This window comes from Octopus sinensis, linkage group LG10 (assembly GCF_006345805.1).
Source record: "Octopus sinensis linkage group LG10, ASM634580v1, whole genome shotgun sequence".
NCBI lineage: Eukaryota > Metazoa > Mollusca > Cephalopoda > Octopoda > Octopodidae > Octopus > Octopus sinensis.
In genome coordinates this window covers 86728766-86752554 of record NC_043006.1, presented here as the reverse complement: position 1 = coordinate 86752554, position 23789 = coordinate 86728766, and the positions used below count along the sequence as shown (strand labels likewise).

Genomic DNA, 23789 nt, shown 5'->3' with positions numbered 1-23789 from the left:
CTAGATATGCATGTGTACTTCAGGACGTGTTTACATGCATTTTTGGTGGTAAATGCTTATTTGTGTAGATATATACAATTCTATTTATTTATTATGAAATCTGAAACAAAAACGTTGTGTGTGTGTGTGATAAAGAGAGAGAGAGAGAGAGAGAGAGAATGTGTGTGTATAAGAGACATACCATTTTAACAAATATAAGTTAAGAATATTTATAGCTTTGAGAACTGTATATGTGTGTGTGTGTGTGTGTATACAAACTCACACACAAACATTTACACAAACTTGTTTGTTAATTTATGTATGTTCATATGCTTGTGTATATATGTATATTGGTAAGTGATTATGTGATTATGTGTGTTTATATCAATCCTATTCAATAAAATCTTTATCAATTTGTGCAGTTTTTATTATTTTTACTATTTTTTTTCTCTTGTCTATTAGTTTCGAAAACAATTCTTCTATTTCCAGTTATAAATGGTACATTCCATTAACTTACGTAACATCGATGAAACCAAATTCCTCAGAAACAGTATGGTTAAATATGACATCAAGTAAGTAGCTTATCATTTTATATCAATCTATTGACTTTTTACCAGATGAAATTGGAGATAACAAAGCTAGAGTTTTGGGAATTAGAATTTTCCTGTAACCCAAGCAATGTTTTAAATTTAAAATAAAATACATAGTAAAATAATAATATAAATATATGTAATAAAATCATAATTTTTAATCATTAATAAAATAACAATTTCATAATTTTTTTATCTTTAATCTTTTATGTAACATAAAGTGGAAGTGGTATTAAAATGCCATGATTTACATCTTTTATACTGAAATTACACCATAGAAGAGCCATTTCAACCATGTAAGAACTCAGAAAAACTGTTATATAATACAGTCAACAGTATAGAAGTGTGGAGAATTTCTGTTGTCCTTGCATAATTTGGTCACTAGACACTAAACTATGCAGTGTAATTGCATCAGTGACCATGCTATAGTAGGGTAACAAATCATTTTAAGCACTTTATAATAAAGAGTATTTTTAAAAACTTAACGTTTAGTAAAATATAAGTTTCTGTATGTTTTAAAATGGCTAAAAATATTTTTCTGCAGTCTATTATCTGTTTCAGTACAGTGTTTCAGATAGTCACTTACTAAACATATAGAGCTCTGAAGTCGTTTATATAAAATGATGAGACTAGAAAAAGTTCTGGACAAGGAATATTTTATGAGTTTTGAGGCTATTGTTTTCTATAACTTAAGTAGTTTCTCATTGCTTACACAAGAACCCCAAGAAAATAGTCTAAGCTTAGTAGGAAAATACTCCTCCAGCTGTACAATTAACTGCTTACATTAATTAACTGTGCATTTCTATATGTGATTAATTTGACTTTAAAAGTGAGAGGTAAATGCTATTGGCAGATCAACATAACTGTTATCATCGTCATTGTCATCATCTTCATCATCTTCATCATCACGGAGATGCTAGTTGTTTGTGTTTGTATTGGTGGATTTCATGCATCCACTGATGAGACAGCAAGTGTTGTTCAATACTAAGTCAAGTTTTTTGGTATGGATCGATCTCTCCCAGCTAGGGCATACTCCACAGAAGAATAGTTTGAGGCCATTGCAGTAGATCTTAATGTGTACAGTAATTCCTCAACTACTGCAGGTGTTATGTTCCGAAACCACCCGTGATAGGTGAAAATTTGCAAAGTAGAAAGAGTACTGTACTGTATATTTTTTTTTTTATTTTTATAATTTGTATATATTTATTTTATTATGGCAGTGAAAATAATGCCTTTGTGTTTCAAATATAAATCATGGAAATGAAAGTGCAACACAATGACATAATTCTTTCTACTGAAGGCAAAATGCCCCAAAATTTAGATAAGTGGGGCCTAGTTAATTGCATCAACCCCAGTTACTTATTTTATCAACCCTAAAATGATGAAATGCAAAGTTAGCCTTGATGGAATTTGAACTCAGAGCATAAAGCAAGAGGAAATGCTTCTAAGCACTTTTCCCAGTGTGATAATGATCCTGCCAGCTCTCTACTTCAAAAGTGTGGTATAATAAAAAAGAAAATAGTATGAGATGAGAAATATTTTGAAATGTTCCGATAACTGTAGGAAAAAAAATAAAGTAAAAGAAAAAGTAAATAGCAGACAGTAGTGAAATCAATAATGACAAGTCCCTCAGGTGCAAACCACAGTGACACAAAGCAAGACTGCTGCTAGTGGTTGCTGATATGAAACTGGAGAACATACTATGCACTAGCTGGAGATATATTAAACAAATGTCATTTTTTCCTTTAAACTTCTTTTGTAATGTAATCAGAAGAAAATGGAAATATTCAGAATCCTTGGAGGCACCCATACGACTGAAAGATTAGTTTAAGATTGTAAAGTAGGTGTTACTTTTATTAAATATGTTAATATTAAGTGAAATGTAGTTTCTTACACAAGAAACATTTCTGAATTATTTTATCTTTAAACAATTCAATTTTCTTTCTGCATACAAAAAGCCATGACATCAGCAAGTATGGGATGGTTGGAATTTGCTGATGAGGTCAGAATAATACCAAAACATATCTAGTTAATCTCCAGAACTTAGCAAGACTTAGACTTAAGTCTGTCATGATACCTAGGTTTCCATTGCATAAAAGTGACTGAGTTTACAACTCCCTTCTCTATACCAAATGCTGGTCCACTGCAGGGAACTTGGAAGAGAAATGAAAATAGACAACAATAATAATCATGGCCAATATAATTTTTTGTTTTTACTATATATTTATTTCTTGATTAAATATTTAAAGCTACTGCTTTACATAAGTTAATGCTGTTTTACTCAAAGACTGAAACATTGAATAGCTTTGATTATATCTAGACTTTGACTGACGTGTAGCAAACAGCTGAAATGCATTACCGAATCAATCAGAAAGCATCTGTTTGTTTGATGATGATGTCATATAAAGACTGGTTTTCATGTAATTCAGAGCTGCTAAAATATTCAAAGTCATCTACCAAATTTCTTAGTAGACCAGTCTATGGTTGTTTTCACAAATGCTTATCATCTTCAGTCTCTCTCTTGGATTTGCTATTAATAAATATATTCTTTTCCTACATCCACTACATGGGATCTAGTGAATTTTAAAATTTCAATAAAATTCTTCAGCTGGGTTTGGTCTAATAACTGCCTTCAGCTATAATTAGCTTAACAATTACCTTCAGCTGTGATAGGTCTAGCAACTGCTTTCAGTTGTGATTGATCAAACAAATGCCTGAGAAACTTGTCTGCATATCAACCTTTGATAATCCTTTTATCTCTTAGATTATAAGTTTTAGTTAGATAACACTGTTGTATATTGGTAGATCATACTTTTATGTACATACTGTTAATTAAGTTGTTGTACCTGGGATTGATTATATATCTAATTTTGCGCTTCTTCTGTAGACTGACAACCAACTGGCTGTTATATTTAATGAAGCATTCTTATACAAATGACATTGCAGCCCACCTCTCCCTAACCTTCAAGTCTCCTTCTTTCCACACATGCAACTGAAATGTCTCTTATCAGACATGTATGAATTTTGTGAACCAAGAACTCAATAACATCCAACAATATAATAATGCCATTCTGCTGCTTTGAACCACTTCAATATACATATCAAGAAAGCTGGCAAAAACAATTTCAAAAAATTCATAGCTAACTCCTTCACTCACTTTACTAATGTTTTGCCTTACAATATCTGATGCCTTACTATGAAGACAACACATTATTTTGATTGACAAGACTACATCCCAAACATTGGGATTTCTTTTTAAATGTAGGAAATCATTCAGTTCTAACCAGAAAATACTTCGGGCTCCCAACAACTGTTAACCTACTACAAAAGCTATGGTGAAGCTCCCAATGAACTGCTGTCCAACTTCTGAAACAATACTTCTACACACATAGAAATCCTAGATCATATTCAAAGAAAGAGCACTCAACTGATTATCATAAAATCTTTCACAAAAGCACTCACTGCCAGTGAAACAGCATGGGTTGCCAGTGTCTGGGCAAGGCAAGATTCATGGGAAATACATGCTATTTTTTATTTATTATTACTACTCTTTTTTACTCTTTTACTTGTTTCAGTCATTTGACTGTGGCCATGCTGGAGCACTGCCTTTAGTCGGGCAAATCGACCCTAAGACTTATTCTTTGTAAGCCTAGTACTTATTCTATCAGTCCCTTTTGCCGAACTGTTAAGTTACAGGGACGTAGACACACCAGAATCGGTTTTCAAGCGATGTTGGGGGGAGGGGAGACAAACACAGACACACAAACACACACATATATATACATATACACGATGGGCTTCTTTCAGTTTCTGTCTATCAAATCTACTCACAAGGCTTTGGTTGGCCCGAAGCTATAGTAGAAGACACTTGCCCAAGGTGCCACACAGTGGGAATAAACCCAGAACTATGTGGTTGGTAAGAATGCTACTTACCACAAAGCTACTCCTGCGCCTATACTACTATTTCAGTTTTTCTTTTGAAATTTGTGCCCAGGCAGTCACCAATGTTACTCCCACTTATACCATAGATTGCTCACTGCAATCTATGGAATAATTAATATTCCCAACAGATAGCATCCTTTCTACTTCTAACCATTGACAGTGGAACCTTCCGATGTTATCCAGGCAGACTTATGTATCTCAGAGTTATGTATCTTGTTCACAGACAGAACACAATAACTGCAACTATAATCCAAGAGATGTAAGATAAATGGAGTCCAATAAGCAGAAAACATTTCCAAGATTAGGATTTTTATTAAATTTTCAAATCCAAGAGAGCACTACTGAAAGATGTGGGGAAAGAAGTCTTTATTAATAATCCAAAGGAGAGAGACCCAGCCTATAATCTATATCATCTATGATCATTTGTAAAAACAGAAAACCATAAATTTTATCTACCATGAGGTTTTGTAAATGACCTTAGATTTCAGCATCCTTGAACAAGTATGTATCTTCAATATAAAAAAATAAAATGATGAAGCAAAACACATTGTGGCAACCAAATAAATAATACTGTTGATTTTATTTGCAATTGTTTAACCGTCATCATTGCTGTCATCATCAATAGCAATATTTCAAATTGCCTTGTGTCTTTAGAAATTATATTTATTTCAAAACTCCAATTTTGTTCCAGAATGAAAAAAAGAAAGATTAGTTTAGTTTACTCTCTCTCTCTCTCTTTCTCTCTCCCTATATTTTCCTGTATATGTGTGTGTGTGTATGTATATATGTGAATGTGTGTATATATATGTGTGTGTGTGTGTGTGTGTGTATATATGTATGTATGTATGTATGTATCATATATAAGGCAGTAAACCCCAAGAAACTTACCTTCTACATTGAAAACTCAGAAGTGCAGTCTACATTTTCCTTTATATTAATAATAATATTTTCTGCTACTGCTGTTGTTGTTTTTACACCAAATAAATAGGATGTATAAAATATGGTGAATAAAATCATGCAAACAAATATACGAGATAAAATGCATGAAGAATATATAACAGCAGCAATGATTGGTAATGATGATGTTAAGAATAATAAAAATAACAATGATAATAGCAGCAACAAAAACAAAAACAAAATCAATAATAATAATAATATAAATGATGTAGAACTGCATAAGGAATAAATATAGGAGACAAAATATTATTAAGAAAACAAATATATCACAAAAGCAAAAAGCTAATGAACAAAATTAGTACAGCAATTCAAAGATATTGTTATTTTTTATAGAACTAAAATTTCAAATTGGAATAAATGTTCTGGAAATGAACTCAATCTTACATTCCCCTGAATGGAAATGGATGTTAGTGGTTTGACAACCCATCCTCTATAATGTTTGTTCTCCTATTACCACCAAGTAAATTGTTACTATGTAACACTACTATGACCACCACAAAAAGTGCTATTACAGCCCCCACCCCCTGCTATACCAATAACACAAGTTACCCCCCTATACCACCAACACAAGTACTACCATCTTTATCTGCAACATACACACACTCATACATGTATACATACATCCCTGCATGTCTATATATATGAGTTTATAATTTCCAGGAAATCTATGATGTACTAAAATGTGGGTGCGTTTATATATATATATATATGTGTGTGTGTGTGTGTGTGAGTATATACTTTCAGTTATGCATGTTTGTGTGTGTGTGCATGTGTGCATTTCATATTTAATACACACAATCACATGGTTAGATGAGTGAATGAGTTGATGGTAGTGAGGATGAGAGGAAGTTTTTGATTATAACTGGAGCTTATATTAAGAAACAAGCATAAAAAAGAAAAGAAAAGAACAAAAATAATAATAAAAAAAATAAAAAATAAATAAAAAATAGAGAGATAAAATATTATTCGAGAAATAATGATATGTCGGCAAAATCTAATATATAAAAATTTGATGAAAATAAGTAATTTTATTGGTTGCATTCATTCTATAATAACTATCTTTGCAAATTGGACAATTTCCCTCTCTCTTTTTTATATGAGCCCATTTCCCTCCCGTAATTCCCCCGACCCATACTATATTTTACGATCATATTTAGCACATATTTGTGCACACTCAGATGAGGGAAGACCTTTTACTGCAGACTAGTCTCAGGTGAAAATTCTCATCATAGCATGTATAAAAGCACATCATTGGACTATGAATGCTGTCAGAATATTGTGGAATATATGTGGTTTTGCATTGTTATTCTTTGGCTGTAATGAATACCAAATCATTCCTTCACAGCCCTGTAAGGATGGTTCTTCATACATATATATATATATATGAGTGGAGGTGCAATGGTCCAATGGTTAGGGCAGCGGACTTGCGGGAGTAGGATCGCAGTTTCGATTCCCAGACCAGGCGTTGTGAGTGTTTATTGAGTGAAAATGCCTAAAAGCTCCACGAGGCTCCAGCAGTGGGGTGGGTGGCAATCCCTGCTGTACTCTTTCTCCACAACTTTCTCTCACTCTTTCTTCTGTTGGCCTGCTCGCTTAGCCATTGGGGTGGCATCATTTGACAGCTAAAACAATGCCAAGCGCTTTGTGACCAGTGATGTCTGGCAACATCTGATAGCTTGGTTGGTCACTGTGATCATGGTGATATATATATATATATGAAGAACAGTAAACAGTACATTGCTGATGTGCTGGAAATATCTGACTAGAGGTACACATTATAATGTTGAATGAAACAGTTGTTTGCACAGTCATATTTAAGCAGGTTCATGTTCACTAAAATATTTGTAGGCAAATTGCTACATCTTCAATAGGTTCTTCTTCACAGGAATCTGCTCCAGATTTGTGAAACATGTAAAAATGGGTCTCATAACAACTGTCCTGGTCCTACTATACTGTTTTATCACCCCCTCTTCCAGTGCTATAAAACTGATAAAGACTGTCACAAACGACTACCTTCTGTATTAACTTCCGTCATTTTTTCCTTCTCAGTAGCTCCCTCTACCATAGAGCAAGGTCTACTTCTGCATACATACATTACACACATTTATATCTTTGAAACTTTGCTGAAAGCAGCAGCATCATCTTTGTCATTGACGAAACCCCTTGCTTATGACTGGCATAATAACATCTTAAATTAAATTGCCTGTCTGTGAAGTCAGTCCATATCTTGTTTCTTTGAACAAACATCTCTTGTCAGACTGTTCTATAGCAGCATGCCCACTCTAATTCAAATCAGCAATAATAAACACTAACTTCAGCCATGTTTTCACTGCCCTTCTGAACACTAATGGGTTAGTTGTTATTTACTTCTAACAATACACACATACATACACACAAAGGCACACACAAATGAGTGTGCACACTCACATACTTTTTTCTGCTGGTAGTTTGCCCATCATACTGCCTAGGCTTTCACTGAAACTAAAAACTTCATGCCTAGCCTACACTGCTTCTATAAACTTAGACCTTAGAATGATACTTCAATGAGAACATAAACTAGTTTTTCATCAACATCACCAAAGCACAGTCACAATTGATATAAAGAAACCAGTCTTGCAATACCATACCTCTGTACTCATGAAAAACTTACAGCTAAAAATTCACAAATTGCTATAAATACTAGGCATATGACAACAATTTGCTCTTTCATTTGTTAATTTTACATAAGTTTTTCCATGCTAAGATTGGTTGGATGACTGTTATTGATGTATTAGTTTATGAAAGATGCCCTTCCAGTTGGTAATCCATATCCAGTTTTGGGAAGGGCGTATAGCTGTAAAATAATGATTTGATTCTTACAGTGTATAGCTGTAAAATAATAGTCAAGACTATTGAAAAGGTTGCAAGACACAACAAAAATTTTAGGAAAATAAAAATAAGAAATAAGTGGAAATTTTACCGGTGAGTGTGTTACATTATAAGGCACAAAAAGAAAATGACTCTCCCCAGACACAACAGAATATGCTTCAACACATGAACTCAAATAAAGAATCTTGTAAACCAAATCCAAAAACGAAATATAATGCTTTAATAATAATCTTTAATTTAGTTTGGTGACACATTGCGAAACTATCTTCCAAAGGCTGAGCATTGTGTTTGAAGTGGGAAACTGCTTCAATCAAATGAACCTCCTCAAAGCTCAAGAAATATCTATTTTAAAATCTACATAAGTGACAGGAGCAGTATTAATACTGAAATGAAATATTTATCCCCACTTAAACATGAATGTTCTGTTAGAACAAACTATACTGTGATTGATGCCATGAGAGAAACTCTCATATTGGCTTTGGTGAAAATACACTCTTGTTTATATCGCTAGCATGGAGAAAAATTCCTTCCACCTCCAGCACCAAGACCACCACATCACAAGATTTGAATCTTCCTTGGTCTTGTCAATGATGGACACTTGACCACTTTCCCACAGGTTGTGCCATAAGCTCTCTAACTGTTTTTAGTTGCTTTTAAATTCCTCTATATTATACATGAAATACCTCCACAATAGCTGAATTTGTTTTACTGCAAGCAGGTTATCCTTTATTTTTCACTTGTTTCAGTCATTTGAACTAATCGACCTCAGTACTTAAATTTGTTGGTAAGCCTGGTACTTATTTCATTAGTCTCTTTTCCTGAACCACTTAGTTACAAGAACATACCAACACCAGCTGTCAAGCAGTGGTGGGGTATAAGTACACAAACACATATGATGGGCTTCTTCCAGTTTCCATCTTCCGAATCCACTCACAAGGTTTTTGTTGGTCAAGGCTGTAGTAGAAGACACCTAAAATGCCATGCGGTGGGAGCCAGAACCATATGGTTATGAAGCAAACTTCTTATCATATAACCATGTCTGCACCATTGTGTTCAAATCAACTGCTAAGATACTGTGTATCTCAATGTTTGGTCAATGTTCTAAATAATTTAACGTTGGACAAGCTGGAAATGTGATAACAGATATTCGATTTTAATCTAATTTTTTTGTTTACTTTTCTAAACATCATTAATTATAATTATTTAATGTAAATAGATTTGAAATACCAATTTAATGTTCATAGATATAAAATATCAGTTATTATATTGTACCTATGTATTAGATTAGGCATGGCTGTGTGGTAAGAGGCTTGCTTCTAACCCACATGGTTCTGGTTTCAGTTCCACTGCATGGTGCCTTTGGCATGTATCCTCTACTGTAGTCCTGGGCCAACAAAAAATTGTGAGTTGATTTGGTTGAAGGAAACTGACAAAACCCTTGTATACATAAATGTCTATACTCATGTATCTTTGTATAGGTGTTTGTCACCCATTGCTGGTTTGTTTACATCCCTGTAACTTAACTGATAGAATAAGTACCAGGCTTAAAAACGAGTCCTGGGGTGATTGGTTTGACTAAACCTTTTGAGGCTGTACTAAAGCATGGTTACAGTCCAATGACTGAAACAAGTAAAAATGAAATAAATCTACATTATAGGAAGTATAAGATATTGTGTTTATACTAAATGATCCCATTTACAAGGTACTGGAGTTCCACCTTACAGAATATTTATATTTGCTACAGGAATTTTCATTATATTTCTCGATTCAGTATACATCTTCAGAAATATATTGCAGGGACTTAGTTCTGTTTTTGTCTTTTTTCCTTTTTGTAGTGGTCGGGAAGGAGATATGTTTCTCTTGTTGATTAACACACTATCAAAGAGAACTTGTCTCTCACCTCCTTCATGCTAAAATGTGTAATAGTGTCTGTTTTTCCTGAAATAATAGAACATTTATTATCAAAACAAGAACATTTCACCATCATCATACTTCTGTTTCTAGACATGAGTAAAAGAAAAGATGAAGTGATGGGTAGATTGGCTATAGTTTATATATATATATATATATAAAAGTGTGTGTTTTCTCCCCTGAGTTTGTTCATTTCACATTTTAGCCCATTTATTGATTTTAACGTCTTTCTTTCATTCTTTTTTCTTTCTCTTCTCTTCCAATGTTATTAATACCACCACTATAACCCTTATTTCTTCTCTACCGTAATTTATATTCCTTTCCTGTAGTGGAAATAATAGGGAGGTAATGTAGACACTTCATTGCTGACTTCTGTGTTATATTCTGCATATTGCTTATATATATATTCTTTATTTTAGTTTATTTCACCTGTTTGTATTCTGCTGTCACTCCAAGTGCAATCCAACCTCTCTGCTTCTTTCTCACCATATAAATCATACATACACATACAGGAATACATATGATTTTCTCTACCTACTGGCCCTGCCTTCTTTATCAAGCTACACTCTTCCATTGAAAAATTCTATCACATCAGCAATTTAGGAATAGATTTTTTAAAAGTTTGTCTTCAATGAAATTTCAGAGTTTCCAATAATTATAGATGTTTCCTTGTAAATGATTCAACGAAAACAAGACAGTCTTGTTAATTCTCTATAATCTTGAATATAAAATTTCTTTTAACACTGCTGGCCATTACTACAGTGAAACCTATAATCTAGTTGAAATATTCCAGAATGGAATGCTTGAAAGAATTCAATACATTCTGATATTTCTTGTTCTCTTTTTTCCCTTTCTGTGAGTATGTGTGCATGCATTAGTGTGTACATGTGTGTGTGTGTGCATGTGTGTGTGAGCCTCTCTTTCTCGCAAACACACACACAGAGATTTATAATCTATATATAAAATTTAATAGATATTAAATTACACACACATGCACATGTGTATGTATGTGCGTGTGTATATAATATTATACACACATACATGTACATGTATCTGTATATATATATTTATAAAATTATACACATCTGTATGTATTTATCTATATATGTTTGTGTTTATGTATGTATGTATATGTGTGTGTGTGTGTGTGTGTGTGTGTGTGTGTGTGTGTTTGTGTGTGTATACATACACATATATTTAGAAACAATTAAAGAAATAATCTGTACATATAATTATGTGTACACTTTTAAACAAAGCTGTATCATTTCCACTTGATGTGTCTGTGTCCAAAATGCACCATTCAATTTGTGCTGTCCAAACAATTGAAATTATATTCTATTTGATGCTATCTCTATAGAATGGAGATTGCAACATAAACAAAACAAATCACATGACTTACTGCATTTTTAACCTATATCACTTATCAAACTATATGTGACCATCACCATTGTTTTACTGTTCTTTTGTCAGTCTGGCACAGTTCAGGTACATTTCACTGAAATATATCTTTCTATGTATTTTAATCCAAACTTACTTGTGAAGCTCAAAGCTACTACATTCTCATTGTTTTGAACTAATATATGTATGTATGTATGTATGTATGTATGTATGTATGTATGTATGTATGTATGTATGTATGTATGTATGCATGTGTGGAAGGGGGATGAAAAATTCCTGGCTTTGGGTAAAAGAAAACACAGGAGGATCAGTAAATTATGATTTTATTCAACATATTCCCCTCTCAGATTCACACACCTATTGCAGCAGACCTTCGGTTTCTCTAAGCCCTGTAAACGAACTTGGAAATTTCGGCTTCCAATCAGGCCTTTCATGACATCCTTAAAGCCAAAAACATTTCAGCATCCCTATGTAAGTCACAGATGCCTGCCAAAGTATAAGTCTACCGAAGAACAGTAGTAAAACTTCAAGTAGACTTCCACACAGCTTATACTAACATTCTGTTATGAGGTTATGTTCAGCTGAGTCTCTGGTAAAAAGCATCTAAGGCATTATACTATGGGCTTGAATCCAAATAACCTAGTTGCATAACAAACCTCTTAACCACACAGCTATCTATGACTTCTCCCATAACCAATGCTAGAGGAATCTCATTTGAAATTGCTGATCAAGTGAAAGTAAAGTGTAACTGCAGCCTGTATTGTCAACAAACTGATCTAATGGATCCATTTGATATAGGATACATTTATTGGACATTATTTATTGATATAGAACTATTGATGCTATAGTTCTGATGCGACAACTACAAGATAATGACTATTTAGATGAGTGACCATTGAAGTGTAGCTCTGTGACTGCATTAAAAGCAGTCACACAGAGCTATACTTCAAATATTCAATCATCTAGATAGTTATTATCTTGCAGTTGTCCCACTTATGAAAAGGGGAACCTACACAATGCTGCCCTGTTACTCTCACCTTAACTGAGAAACATAATGCTTACAAGCACTATGTAGTTGCTCAGCATGCAAGAAATGGCAACTAAATCACCTCCAAATTACAACTTTCCATCACAATACATAGCAGGAAACATAAAATAATATATTCCTATTCTATCCTCACCACCAAAAAAAAAGGGGGGGGGAAACAATTATTGCTGCACTATTAAAAACATACTTGCTGTTATTTCTAACCATGTGGTCACTCCTGTACAGATGGCTGCCCTTTTCATATCTCCTTAGCCATTTTCCACACACAGATGTCATCATCCTGATACCTTATACCAGATCTGTACCATTTACAGAAGCAGAAAACCTCAAGGATATTCTTCAATAGGAGGCATGACAAATTAGTCTTCAATTCCACAGGAACACATATTTGCAATGGGAATTACATTATAAAAGCAGTGGTTCAATATGCTCCAGTAAAGGCTTGTTGCTAGGAATTTGTTCCATATTTATTTTTTTTATTTATTTATTTGCAGCAGAAGGGTGGGAAATATTTTTCTTCAGTTGAATAACATTCTATCCAAAAGAAAATTGTCTCACATTTTAATGTTAAGATATGAATTGCAGTCTCTCTTTCCTGAAATAATAGGTCATTTATTTTCAAAACAAGAATGTTTCACTACAATCATATTTTCATGCTTCGAGATATGAGTGAAAGAAAAGATGATATGATGGATGGACAGGCTATAGTTTATACATATGTGTGTGTGTATCTGTGTGTGTGTGTGTGTGTGTGTGGGTGGGTGTATCTTGCTTTGTGTCTTAACCCTTTTATTGATTTTAAAGTCTTTTGTTCTTTCTCTTTTTTCTTCCTTTGTATGTTAAAACATATACCATGCAGAACTAAATCCCTCCAACTTGCTATAGGTTCTAACCCTTAATCTTTGACAATTTGAGGACTTCACACAGTTTTAATGCTATGGAACTCCTCAATCTGACTGCTTCTATTTCTAATGGCATCAACTTATAAAAGTTCAAACTAGACAACAATAGCAATATTATGCTCAAACATCAGAAATGGCCACCAAAGATCACGGATGCCAGCCATCCTTTCATAAACAATTAATAGAAAAATTACTATAATTCCTTTTTGTTTCAATGTTATCTTCAAAAGCTTCATAAAATGTTTGTAGTTGCAATACAACTATACACATGTATCTAAAATGTATATTATAGATGCTCTATTTTTTTAGAAGCAATTTTTGAGTAACTTTCACAGTGAAAATTATAGTTTAAATGATCTAAAGGCTCCCCACCCTTTCTCTCTTTTTCCCCTTCTCTCTCATTATATGTATGTGTGTGTGTATGTGTGTGCACGCATGCATGCATGCATGCATAAACGTTTACCTCTCTCTCTCTATCTGTCATTCCCTCTATATATAAAAGTATTCTCTCCTACCTCTTACTCTCTCTCTCTCTCATTTAGCTAATTGGTTATTTCTGCCAGCCTTTATATCTTCTCTCCAGAGCTCCTTAGCAGATCCAATCCTCCTTTTATTTGATTGAGTTCCTGTCCTTTCTAATAATTGCCACTTTCTCACCAGCTTTTCTCTCAGTTGCTTTCATCAACCCATTTTCACCCTATTTATGAATTGACCTTTTTATTTCTTTTTGACCTTTATCAAAACAACTTATCTCTTATGCCAATTTATGGCTGAAATTGAAAAACAGCAGTTCTACTATTCATTATTTGCTAGCTAGCAAATCAAATAAGTAATACCCTTTAGGATGATGCAGATCAATAATGTTAACATATTCACTTCAATTAAAAAAGGGTCGGGTGTGGGGAACTCGCCTGTAATCATATACCAGTAGTTTTCAGCTTGTTGTTCAGCAACCCCTTTCATGAAATGGTTTTTTACAAACACCCCTCAGTATATTCCAAAAAACACAAAAAAACCCAGAAAGAAACAGAAGATTGTTTTAATCAAACAAAAGCAATTTTTACACAGTGGCTTATTATGCATATTTCCATCAACAATTTCATCCATCCAGGATGTGCCTCATTTTAATTATTTCCATGAACTAGTGGCCCTATGCTAAATTTTTATGGAAATTACTAAAGAAGATGAGGTCTTAAATATTGAAATTATGTTAGACTTTGGCACATCATTAGTCATGTTTCAGCTCACTGATAACGATGTTCTATTTATATTTTAATCCCAACACACACACACACACACACACACATGTATGTGTGTGTATATAAATATATATGTATATCATTGCCATCATCATTTAACAGCTGTTTTCTATGCTGGCATGAGTTGACTACTTGATAGGATCTGACTAGCCACAAGGCCACATCAGAATCTAGTGTCATTTTAGGTATAATTTCTATAGCTGGATACTCTTCCTAATGCCACCACTTTACAGACTGTACTGAATACTTTTTTGTACCCCTGGTACTAGTGAAGTTGCCATGTAATTTGTAAGACTGAAAAAGATCAGGGAGAGGAAAAGTAAAGAGCTCCCACTTCTAAGTGGGGAGTATTTGTTAAAAGCCTAAAGTAAGATAAAGAGACAAACACAGGTGTTTTGCTAATAGAGGAAATACATAGTTAACCTCTATTGTATATAGAGATGGGGAGAAGTAGTTGAAGGAGATAAAAGAAAGGTAGTGACAGAGAGCTAGAGCAAACTCTCAAGGTACAAGATGGTGAGCATAAGAGAGAGGATATGGACAGTGGATCATGGGAGAGGAGGAGAGAGTGGATGCCTTCAAAGAGTGTGAAAGAAAGTTACAGATAATGAAAGATGAGGCTGGAAGTGAATTTAGTGGGTGATGAACAAAGGTAGAAGTGCAGTTGAGGGAATTACTAGTATGGAGAGGTGTAGGGTGAGAGATACAGAAATGGTTCAGGGAGGGGAATAGATTATTAGAAAGTAGAGGGATGATGTGAAAGGGTAGGAACAGTGGAGAAGGAGATAAAGAGGTACATAAGGGGACTAGAGTAAATGGGGTATGGTGGTAGAAATGAAAGGGCATTGAGAATGATAGCAGATAAGCAAGATGTTAGGAGACAAGAGAGATCAGTTGCTGAAGTAGATGAGAGACATCAGTAGCTGAAGACACAGAAAGGGGTGATTGATGTGCCGAATGTAAGCAGGGATGATGATAAAAAAATGGAAGTGGTTCCAGAAGGGCAGGGAGAATGGGATGTGAGTAACATGAAGGGAGGGGTTGTTGTATGTGTCTGTTCAGCTCTCAGCCAGTCAGTACCATTGATAAGGGTGTGATAGTTGTTAGGAAATGAGAATTGACCGATGCCTTGTGAGCAAATACAATAAACAGAAACTGTATAGAAGCCCATCATGTGTGTGTGTGTGTGTGTGTTTGTGTTTTGCCCATTTTGATGTTGGTTGTTTGCATCTTCATAATTTAGCAGTTTGGCAAAAAGAGGCACTGAGAATAAGTGCCAGGCTTAATTAAAACATAAGTAATAAGGGCATTTTGCTCAATAATAACCCTTCAAAGTGGTGCCCTTACATAGCTGCAGTCCAATGACTGAAATGTGTAAATGATAAAATATATTACAAACAGAGCGAGTGACAAAGTAATAACTTTCTTGAACACTTATATGATGGTCACATCTTCCTTAAATATATTCTTGCCATTTTGTTGAAAATAGGGAGTACATATGAGAAGTTCTGAAAATATATATCAGTATGCTACACAGAGTAACTTTCTTTAAAATTCTTTTCCTCATCATCATTATCATCATTCAATGTGCATTTTCCATCCTGACATGGATTAGATGGTTTGATTGGGACTGGTGAGCCAGAGAGATGTACCAGGCTTCAGTCTCATTTGGTTTGGTTTCCATTGTTGGATGCCCTTCCTTAAAACCAACCATTCTAAGAGCATAGTGGGTGCCTTTTGCATGTCACTAGCACAGTTACCTTTTGCACATTACCAGCACTGTACACAACTATGATTTCAATTGGCTTGATGTGTCTTCTCAAGCACAACAAATTGCTAAAGGTCTCAATCACTTATCATTGCCCCTGTGAGACCCAACATCCAAAGATCATGCTTCACCATCCCTTATTTTCCTGGGTCTGATACTAGTTGGTAATGAGGTAAACCATGTTATGTTATCTGGTCAACTACAGTTTATAAGATACTATTTTTCCTTCTATTTTGAATCCAGTTAAATTCACATCATGAGGTTGAAAAATTCTTGTTCTATAATATTACTGCTTTTAAAGTATTTCAAAGAGTCCAGGTTTACATTAAAGTATATGGTAAATATAGTAATAAAAATGATTTCTTCATTCATCAATCATCCATTCATTTATTTTAGGGACTGTAAGGATGGAGGTTAATGATAATGATCTTCCAGCATTATTATTATCATAATCATCGCACACACTTCCATTATCATCCCACTCATCATTTCTCATCAGTATGAACATCATCATTGCCATCATCATTACAATATATGAAAGAGCTAAAATAATATGAATTTAGATTAAAATCAATTTTTTTTTATTTTCATTTCTTTTTCTTTTTTCTGAAATATTCCAGTTAGTGAAATTGAAAAGATATTAGCCGGGACATTAATCAAAAGAGCAAAGACTTCAACCCTAACTCTTTCAATATACTTCCACTAAATTAAAATCTCCACATATTATTAAATTTCATATCAAATGCATATGAAATCTCAAGATTACTTTGTAGTCTGAATGAAAAATGCATTTTCCTTGAACTAATGTTAACAAAATCTACAGAAAACGAAATAAATAATTCCTCCTTCTTACTGCATATTCATATATTATTTCACACCAACAGATTAAAAAACATTATACTGTTTTATTATTTCTCTTTTACATTTGTTATTTTAAACTGATATATTTATTCATGAGAGGGAGAAAATGTTTTAAAATTATGTATGCCCTCCCTGTTCTCTTTCTTCTCTTATCTACTTTATACATATGTATATACTTGTGTGTGTTATTAGTGTGTGAGCATACGTGTGTATTTTCTCTGGTTGTTGTTGTAACATTTTATAAACTCTGGAGTAATTCAAGATTCAATCATGTCTTGCATACTTTTATTTCTCTCTATCAATATTAAAGAGTATGTGAAGCATCACTGAATATTGAATTACACTAGAGATTACAGAAACTGTTTTGGAATATGCTCCACTGGCACATGGGAGCATTTGTGACAATCAACTTGAAATCTGGTTGCAACAAATCAACCAAAAAGTAGTTTCTGTTGTAATCACTTCCCTCCTTAATTGTAACACCACAGAACATCATATAAAATCAACTTTCATGCTCAACAATAAAAACATGTCCTTCCCACACATACTCACACATCTGCAAGAAGAAATACTGGCAATTACATACAACACCTCTACAATATAGAGAGCACACTTAGAAGATTATTGTAAAAAGAAAAGAAGATTAAAGACAAACAAAATACTTAGTCCTCGCAGGTACCACATTTGGATAACAGAAAACAGTAAAATTAAACTACAAGCTATATGAGACGGTGCTGAAAAGTTCCTGGCTATAAGGGTATCACGAAAGGCCTTCCAAGTTCTTTTACAGGGCTTAGGAAAACTGAAGGACCACTGCAATAAGTGTGTGAATCTGAGAGGAATCTGAAGGGAATATATGTAATAAAATCATAATTAACTGACCCTCCTGTATTTACTTTTACCAAAAGCCAGGAAATTTTCAGCACCCCATCATATATTGTATTGACCATGAAGGTAGCAAGTTTGCAGAATTGTTAGCATGCCAGGTAAACTGTTTAGAGGCATTTCTTCTGAGTTTACATTCTGAATTCAAATGTTGCCAAAGACAAGTTCACCTTTCATCCTTTCAAGGTTGAAAATCTGAAGTAAAAGTTGAGAACTGAGGTTGATGTAATCAACTTAATATATCTCCTCAGAATTGCTGGCCTTGTGCCAAAAATAGAAAGAATATATTATATTTATCATGGATCATTCCAGACTAGCTTGGGCCTTCAACCTCTTGACAAACCCTCCACAAATTAAGTACACTTTATGTCATTATAATCTATCATTGGTTTAAACTCCATTACTTGTCCCTTAGGGGCTTTTAGCAGCCATGTCTTTCATATCACTCTCTTTACTGTTTTACTCTTTTACTTGTTTCAGTCATTTGACTGCGGCCATGCTGGAGCACCACCTTTAGTCGAGCAAATCGACACCGGGACTTATTCTTTGTAAGCCCAGTACTTATTCTATCGGTCTCTTTTGCCGCTAAGTGATGGGGGACAAACACAGACACACAAACATATACATACACATACATACATATATACGACAGGCTTCTTTCAGTTTCCGTCTACCAAATCCACTCACAAGGCATTGGTTGGCCCGAGGCTATAGCAGAAGACACTTGCCCAAGATGCCGCACAGTGGGACTGAACCCAGAACCATGTGGTTGGTAGGCAAGCTACTTACCACACAGCCACTCCTGCGCCTAATTTTATTTGAATGTCTATAATACAATGAATGATGTGATTCGCAATAACTATTCTGTGCAAAATATGGGATGGTCACGGTAGGATTAATTAAGACCTTTGCTGTTGTTATCAAAGCTAACCTGGGGTCAAACAATAATTCTACTGTGCAATACAAGCTAATGTACAAGCTTTTCTGGAGTTGCTTGCTCTTTATATCACACTATTTTACAAAAAGAAAACTACATCACATAACTTGATCCTCAGAGACACATTCTATACTATTTACATGGTCTTTCAAAAAAAAAAAAAAAACATAATTTCTATACTCTAGCAACATAAAATATCAAAAGATAAACCCATTCATCCAAGACTGCTTGGGTTAGCTGCTGAATTTAAAGAAATTTATTGTATTTTTAGTGTAAGACTCAATAAATATGTTTGTATGTGAATGTTTGGGAGTGTTTATGGTAACGTTTGAGTAAAATATTTGTATGTCTGAGAGTATGTATGTAGGTGAATTGTATGTATATATGTGTTTGTATGTTTTGTGTGTGTCATTTTCTATAAATATGTTTAATCTTGGGGAAACTTTCTTTATTTCAATATGTGTGTGTGTTTGTATGTGTTTAATTTTGGGGAAACTTCATTTCCATAAAGTTTATTTTGTATATATATGTATGTATGTATGTCATTCCGCAGGGTGTCCAATAAACACCCTCCTCACCAAGCAAGCTTGGTGGGGTTGCCGGTTTAGTCGCCCACAACCCGACCATGCAACAGGTTGTACTGGGTTACATGTTACTAGTAGCACTAGTAGTTCTTTGTCTTTGCAATCACTTTCAGTTGTCAGTACTTATTTGAAACACGTTGAACCTGAAATGCATAAATTTGAGAAGAACCAGCATGTGGATGCTCCCCTCCTGTTAATAAGTACATTTAACAAAAATTTTATCAGATGACATGAATATAAACAAATTTATTGAAACAAATCTGGAAATCAATCACAGGTTAATTATCTAGAACTTCTAAATATATGATGTTTTGAGTGTGTCCTGTAATTGGTGTATAAATGAAAAGATTTTGGGACTTCCAACTCGTACGTGTAATTGTCCATGAGAGAAGCAATGTGGAATTCAACAACCTTGAGAAACTGTCCTTGAGACTTGTTCATTGGCATAGCATAACTTAATTTCATTGGGAACTGGAACTGTTTAAATTCAAAGGGGCAGTCATAGTTTAAATAACTATGTATTTGTGAAAAGGGTGGACGTTGTCTCACAAGCAGTTGTACAGGCAAGTGTTAGTAAAGGTGGTCGGATTGACCTGAAAATTTGTACACCTATGTTGAAAGTTCTGAGGAGTTTGCATGGCAACTTTGAGTTTGCTCAATTCAAAGGCATGGCCTCTTGGGCAAAATTGCTCATCTTTAAAATGTGGCCCAAGTAGACCCAAATGAAATTGGGTTATAATACTAGTATATATATATATTTACATACACACACACACACATTATACCCTGTTTCAAATAAACTGAAAGGTTGCCCATCCTTAACGACGTGGCTGTTTAGTATGCTAGAAATAGCAGTTATTAAACATACAAAACAGCCACTATTCTGATCACCTAATATGCTGCAAAGGAAAAAAAAGTCTTCTGCAGTATATTAGGAGATGAGATTAGTTGATAGCACCCGAAAACAAAACGAGGGGAAAAAATAACTCCAAGGTGGTGGGGAAGGCATTTCTGAGTTGCAAGTTGACTGGGGACCTATGAACCACCAAAATTGTTCCCAATTGGGCCCCACACCTCCTAAGGCTGGCCCTGTTGATCCTATATAAACAGTATTTGAACATTTATATTTTTAAAATGTTGTGGCCTTGTTTGGAGTATATTTCATATTGAATTATTTGATCAGGGTTGACGTTGGGCTAAACTACTAAAGGGATAACACCACCACACAGCAATAACACGAAACAATACAACAACACTACCACAAGTCATAACAACACAATACAGTGGATTTCGATCACTTGCCAATGAATACTAAGTTGTTTAGTCAACTGAATTAATCAAAGTGTAAACGGCTGAGTATTCCATAGACACATGTACCTCTAATGTAATTCTCAGACAGGATCAACATGATACAGTGTGTGACAAGACTGTAGCTTTTAATTTACAGGTGCAAGGTTCCCTGAATCCAAGGTGCCGCATAAAATACATTGGTATAGGTGCTGGTGCTTTTTACATGGCACTCTGTAAAGTGGTTGGCATTAAGAAGGGCATCCAGCTGTAGAAACCAAGCCAAAACAGACTATGGGACCCGTCAAGCCATGCCAGCATGAAAACAGAACATTAAATGTTGATGATGATAATGATGATGATGAATAATTTTGATACACTTCTATACAGATTCTGTCAACCCAGTTTTAGTCACAAGGCATGGGTTGACCTGAAGCTATAGAAAATAAGATTTGCTCAAGATGACACGCAGAAGAATTGAATGCAGGACATTCTGTTGACAATGTAAGCATCTTAACCATTCAGTAAAACTATAACTACCAAAACAATATGCAATACTATGTCACAACACATACCACAACACTATTACACAAGGTAGCAGTGTTATCATCCAATATAAACTACATTTTCCAAGATGTTGCCTATCTGTATCATCCTTCATAATCTACCTGATTTAGTTAATCAAACAAATGAGTTCTGAAAATTACATAAATAAGAGGGCACCTGCCTCACATATAACCAAATTAAATTTGTTTTGAGACTTCAGTTTCTGTAAACCCCATATTGCAAAGATACTTCTAATGCAGATTCTATTACAACAGCTTGTCTCAGAAATCCTTTATCACAAAAGTAGGTCTTGCTTCTACTTTCTTTACCACTGGCTTTCCAAAACTCTTTCCTCTTACTAACTAATAAAACTCTTTTTAATCTGTGTATATTGTAGCTAAAACTATCAGTAAATATATAATGGTATTTTGAATTCAGAGACAATGTTCAGCAGTGTTTTATTTCATATGTGTAGTTAGTTATTCATAAAGTACTAGATTGAGCGGTTAATCTTCAGACAACAAGCCAAATCACAAAGGAGTTTTCTGTTCATATCTCATAAACAAGCATCCAAATCTTTTTAGCAAATATATCACACAGTGTGTGTGTGTGTATTTGTGTGTGTATATATGTGTGTGTGTGCATATATATATCTGTGTGTTTTTGAGTGGCCCCAAATAATACAGGTTTTATTCCACAATAATAACCAACTTGCGTTTCATTCCCACTAGACACTGAGTATAGTACTTAAAGTGGTTTCCTGGTTGTCTGTGGGTGTATGTATATGTATATATGTGTATACATACATACACACATACATACATATATATATATATGATGAAAGAGATATATGCTCATATGTGCAGATATATACAGTGTATACATACATTGAAATACATCTGTTTTCTTGCATATCATACTGGAATAATCGCTTATATTAAAATTTATATTCGCCTATGAGGAATTATCAGAACTTAACATGAACAGACAGAAGTAGATGGTGTGAACATATATAATTCAATAAAATATTTTGCCTGACTTCTCTGTCGAATGTCGAATATGAACAAAACAACTTCTATAATCCATTTCTGTAGTAATTTTTCTTTTTTAGTTGTCATTGGTATATATCCCTATCTTTGTTATTTTTATTTACTTTTTTTTTTTTGTTACTGTCTTTAGAATATGACTCACTGCTAATCTCACAACCTTTTTTTTTTGTATCTTGTATTCTGACTTGTAACCCAATATCTTCAAAGATAGCTATTTTGTATTTACATTTGTTGCGTAGTTAAAACCATGCAAGCATGGAAAATGGACATAAAAATGATGACGATTAAAGTGGTGTATTTGTATTGTTATTTTATTTTTTTGTTTTCTTTTTTTTTCTCCCTTTTCTGAAATGTGACTGTGTATGTAATTCAAACTCCATAATTCTTTTTTCTCAAGTGGGGACAAATATATTTATCGCATAGACCCAAACAAAAATGTTTAATCAATTACAATTATATCTGTAAGAAAATAGAAAAGCAATCATTAGCATCAATGATAATTCCTAACAAAGGTAAGGGAGAATACTCTAACATTCAAATAGATAAAAAATTAGAAGCATGCAGTAACGCTCTTACTTCAGAATTGTTACCTCTGGCCTTCCTAAGGAATTTGTTATAAGATAGATTTATTTGGTCTTTTTATCATATGATGCTTTAAAAATTTGATATAAGAAATAATCTGCTGGAGTTGAACACCTGTTGCTCACAATTTTTCCAAGTAATAGTAATTATCTATTAGATAAAGATTAGCGAAATACATGCAGATATTAACTAGGTTACACAAACATCTAAAGAGAATAAATGAGCTGAAATGAAAACTCTAGTATGGTGGAGAATTAAGTTGGTATTCATATTACTATAAATAACATAACTTTTAGCAATAGTTCATTCAAGTGAAGGGACACATTTCATAAATTATTCTACTCTGCCACACCTGAGTAGAATATGCTGCACTGAGGAGGTTTTATAAGACCGAAACATGTCTATTGTATGACAGTGTATAGTCTAGTGGCAAAGT

The 23789-nt window shown here is 34.0% G+C and overlaps 1 protein-coding gene and 1 long non-coding RNA gene across 2 annotated transcripts in view; one reads left to right on the top strand and one right to left on the bottom strand.

Moving 5' to 3' along the window:
- LOC115216696 (endoplasmic reticulum aminopeptidase 1) overlaps positions 1-23789 on the top strand; it is a 1296444-nt gene that overhangs the window by 1032098 nt on the left and 240557 nt on the right. The window contains exon 12 of the mRNA XM_029786223.2: positions 469-551. Coding sequence (XP_029642083.1) covers positions 469-551 — 83 coding nt within the window. The remainder of the gene's footprint in view (positions 1-468; positions 552-23789) is intronic.
- LOC118765202 lies at positions 1931-23052 on the bottom strand. Its single transcript, XR_005001067.1, has 3 exons — positions 23040-23052; positions 3923-3932; positions 1931-2052 (listed from the first exon to the last, which is right to left on the bottom strand). It is a non-coding gene; the product is annotated as an uncharacterized LOC118765202 (long non-coding RNA).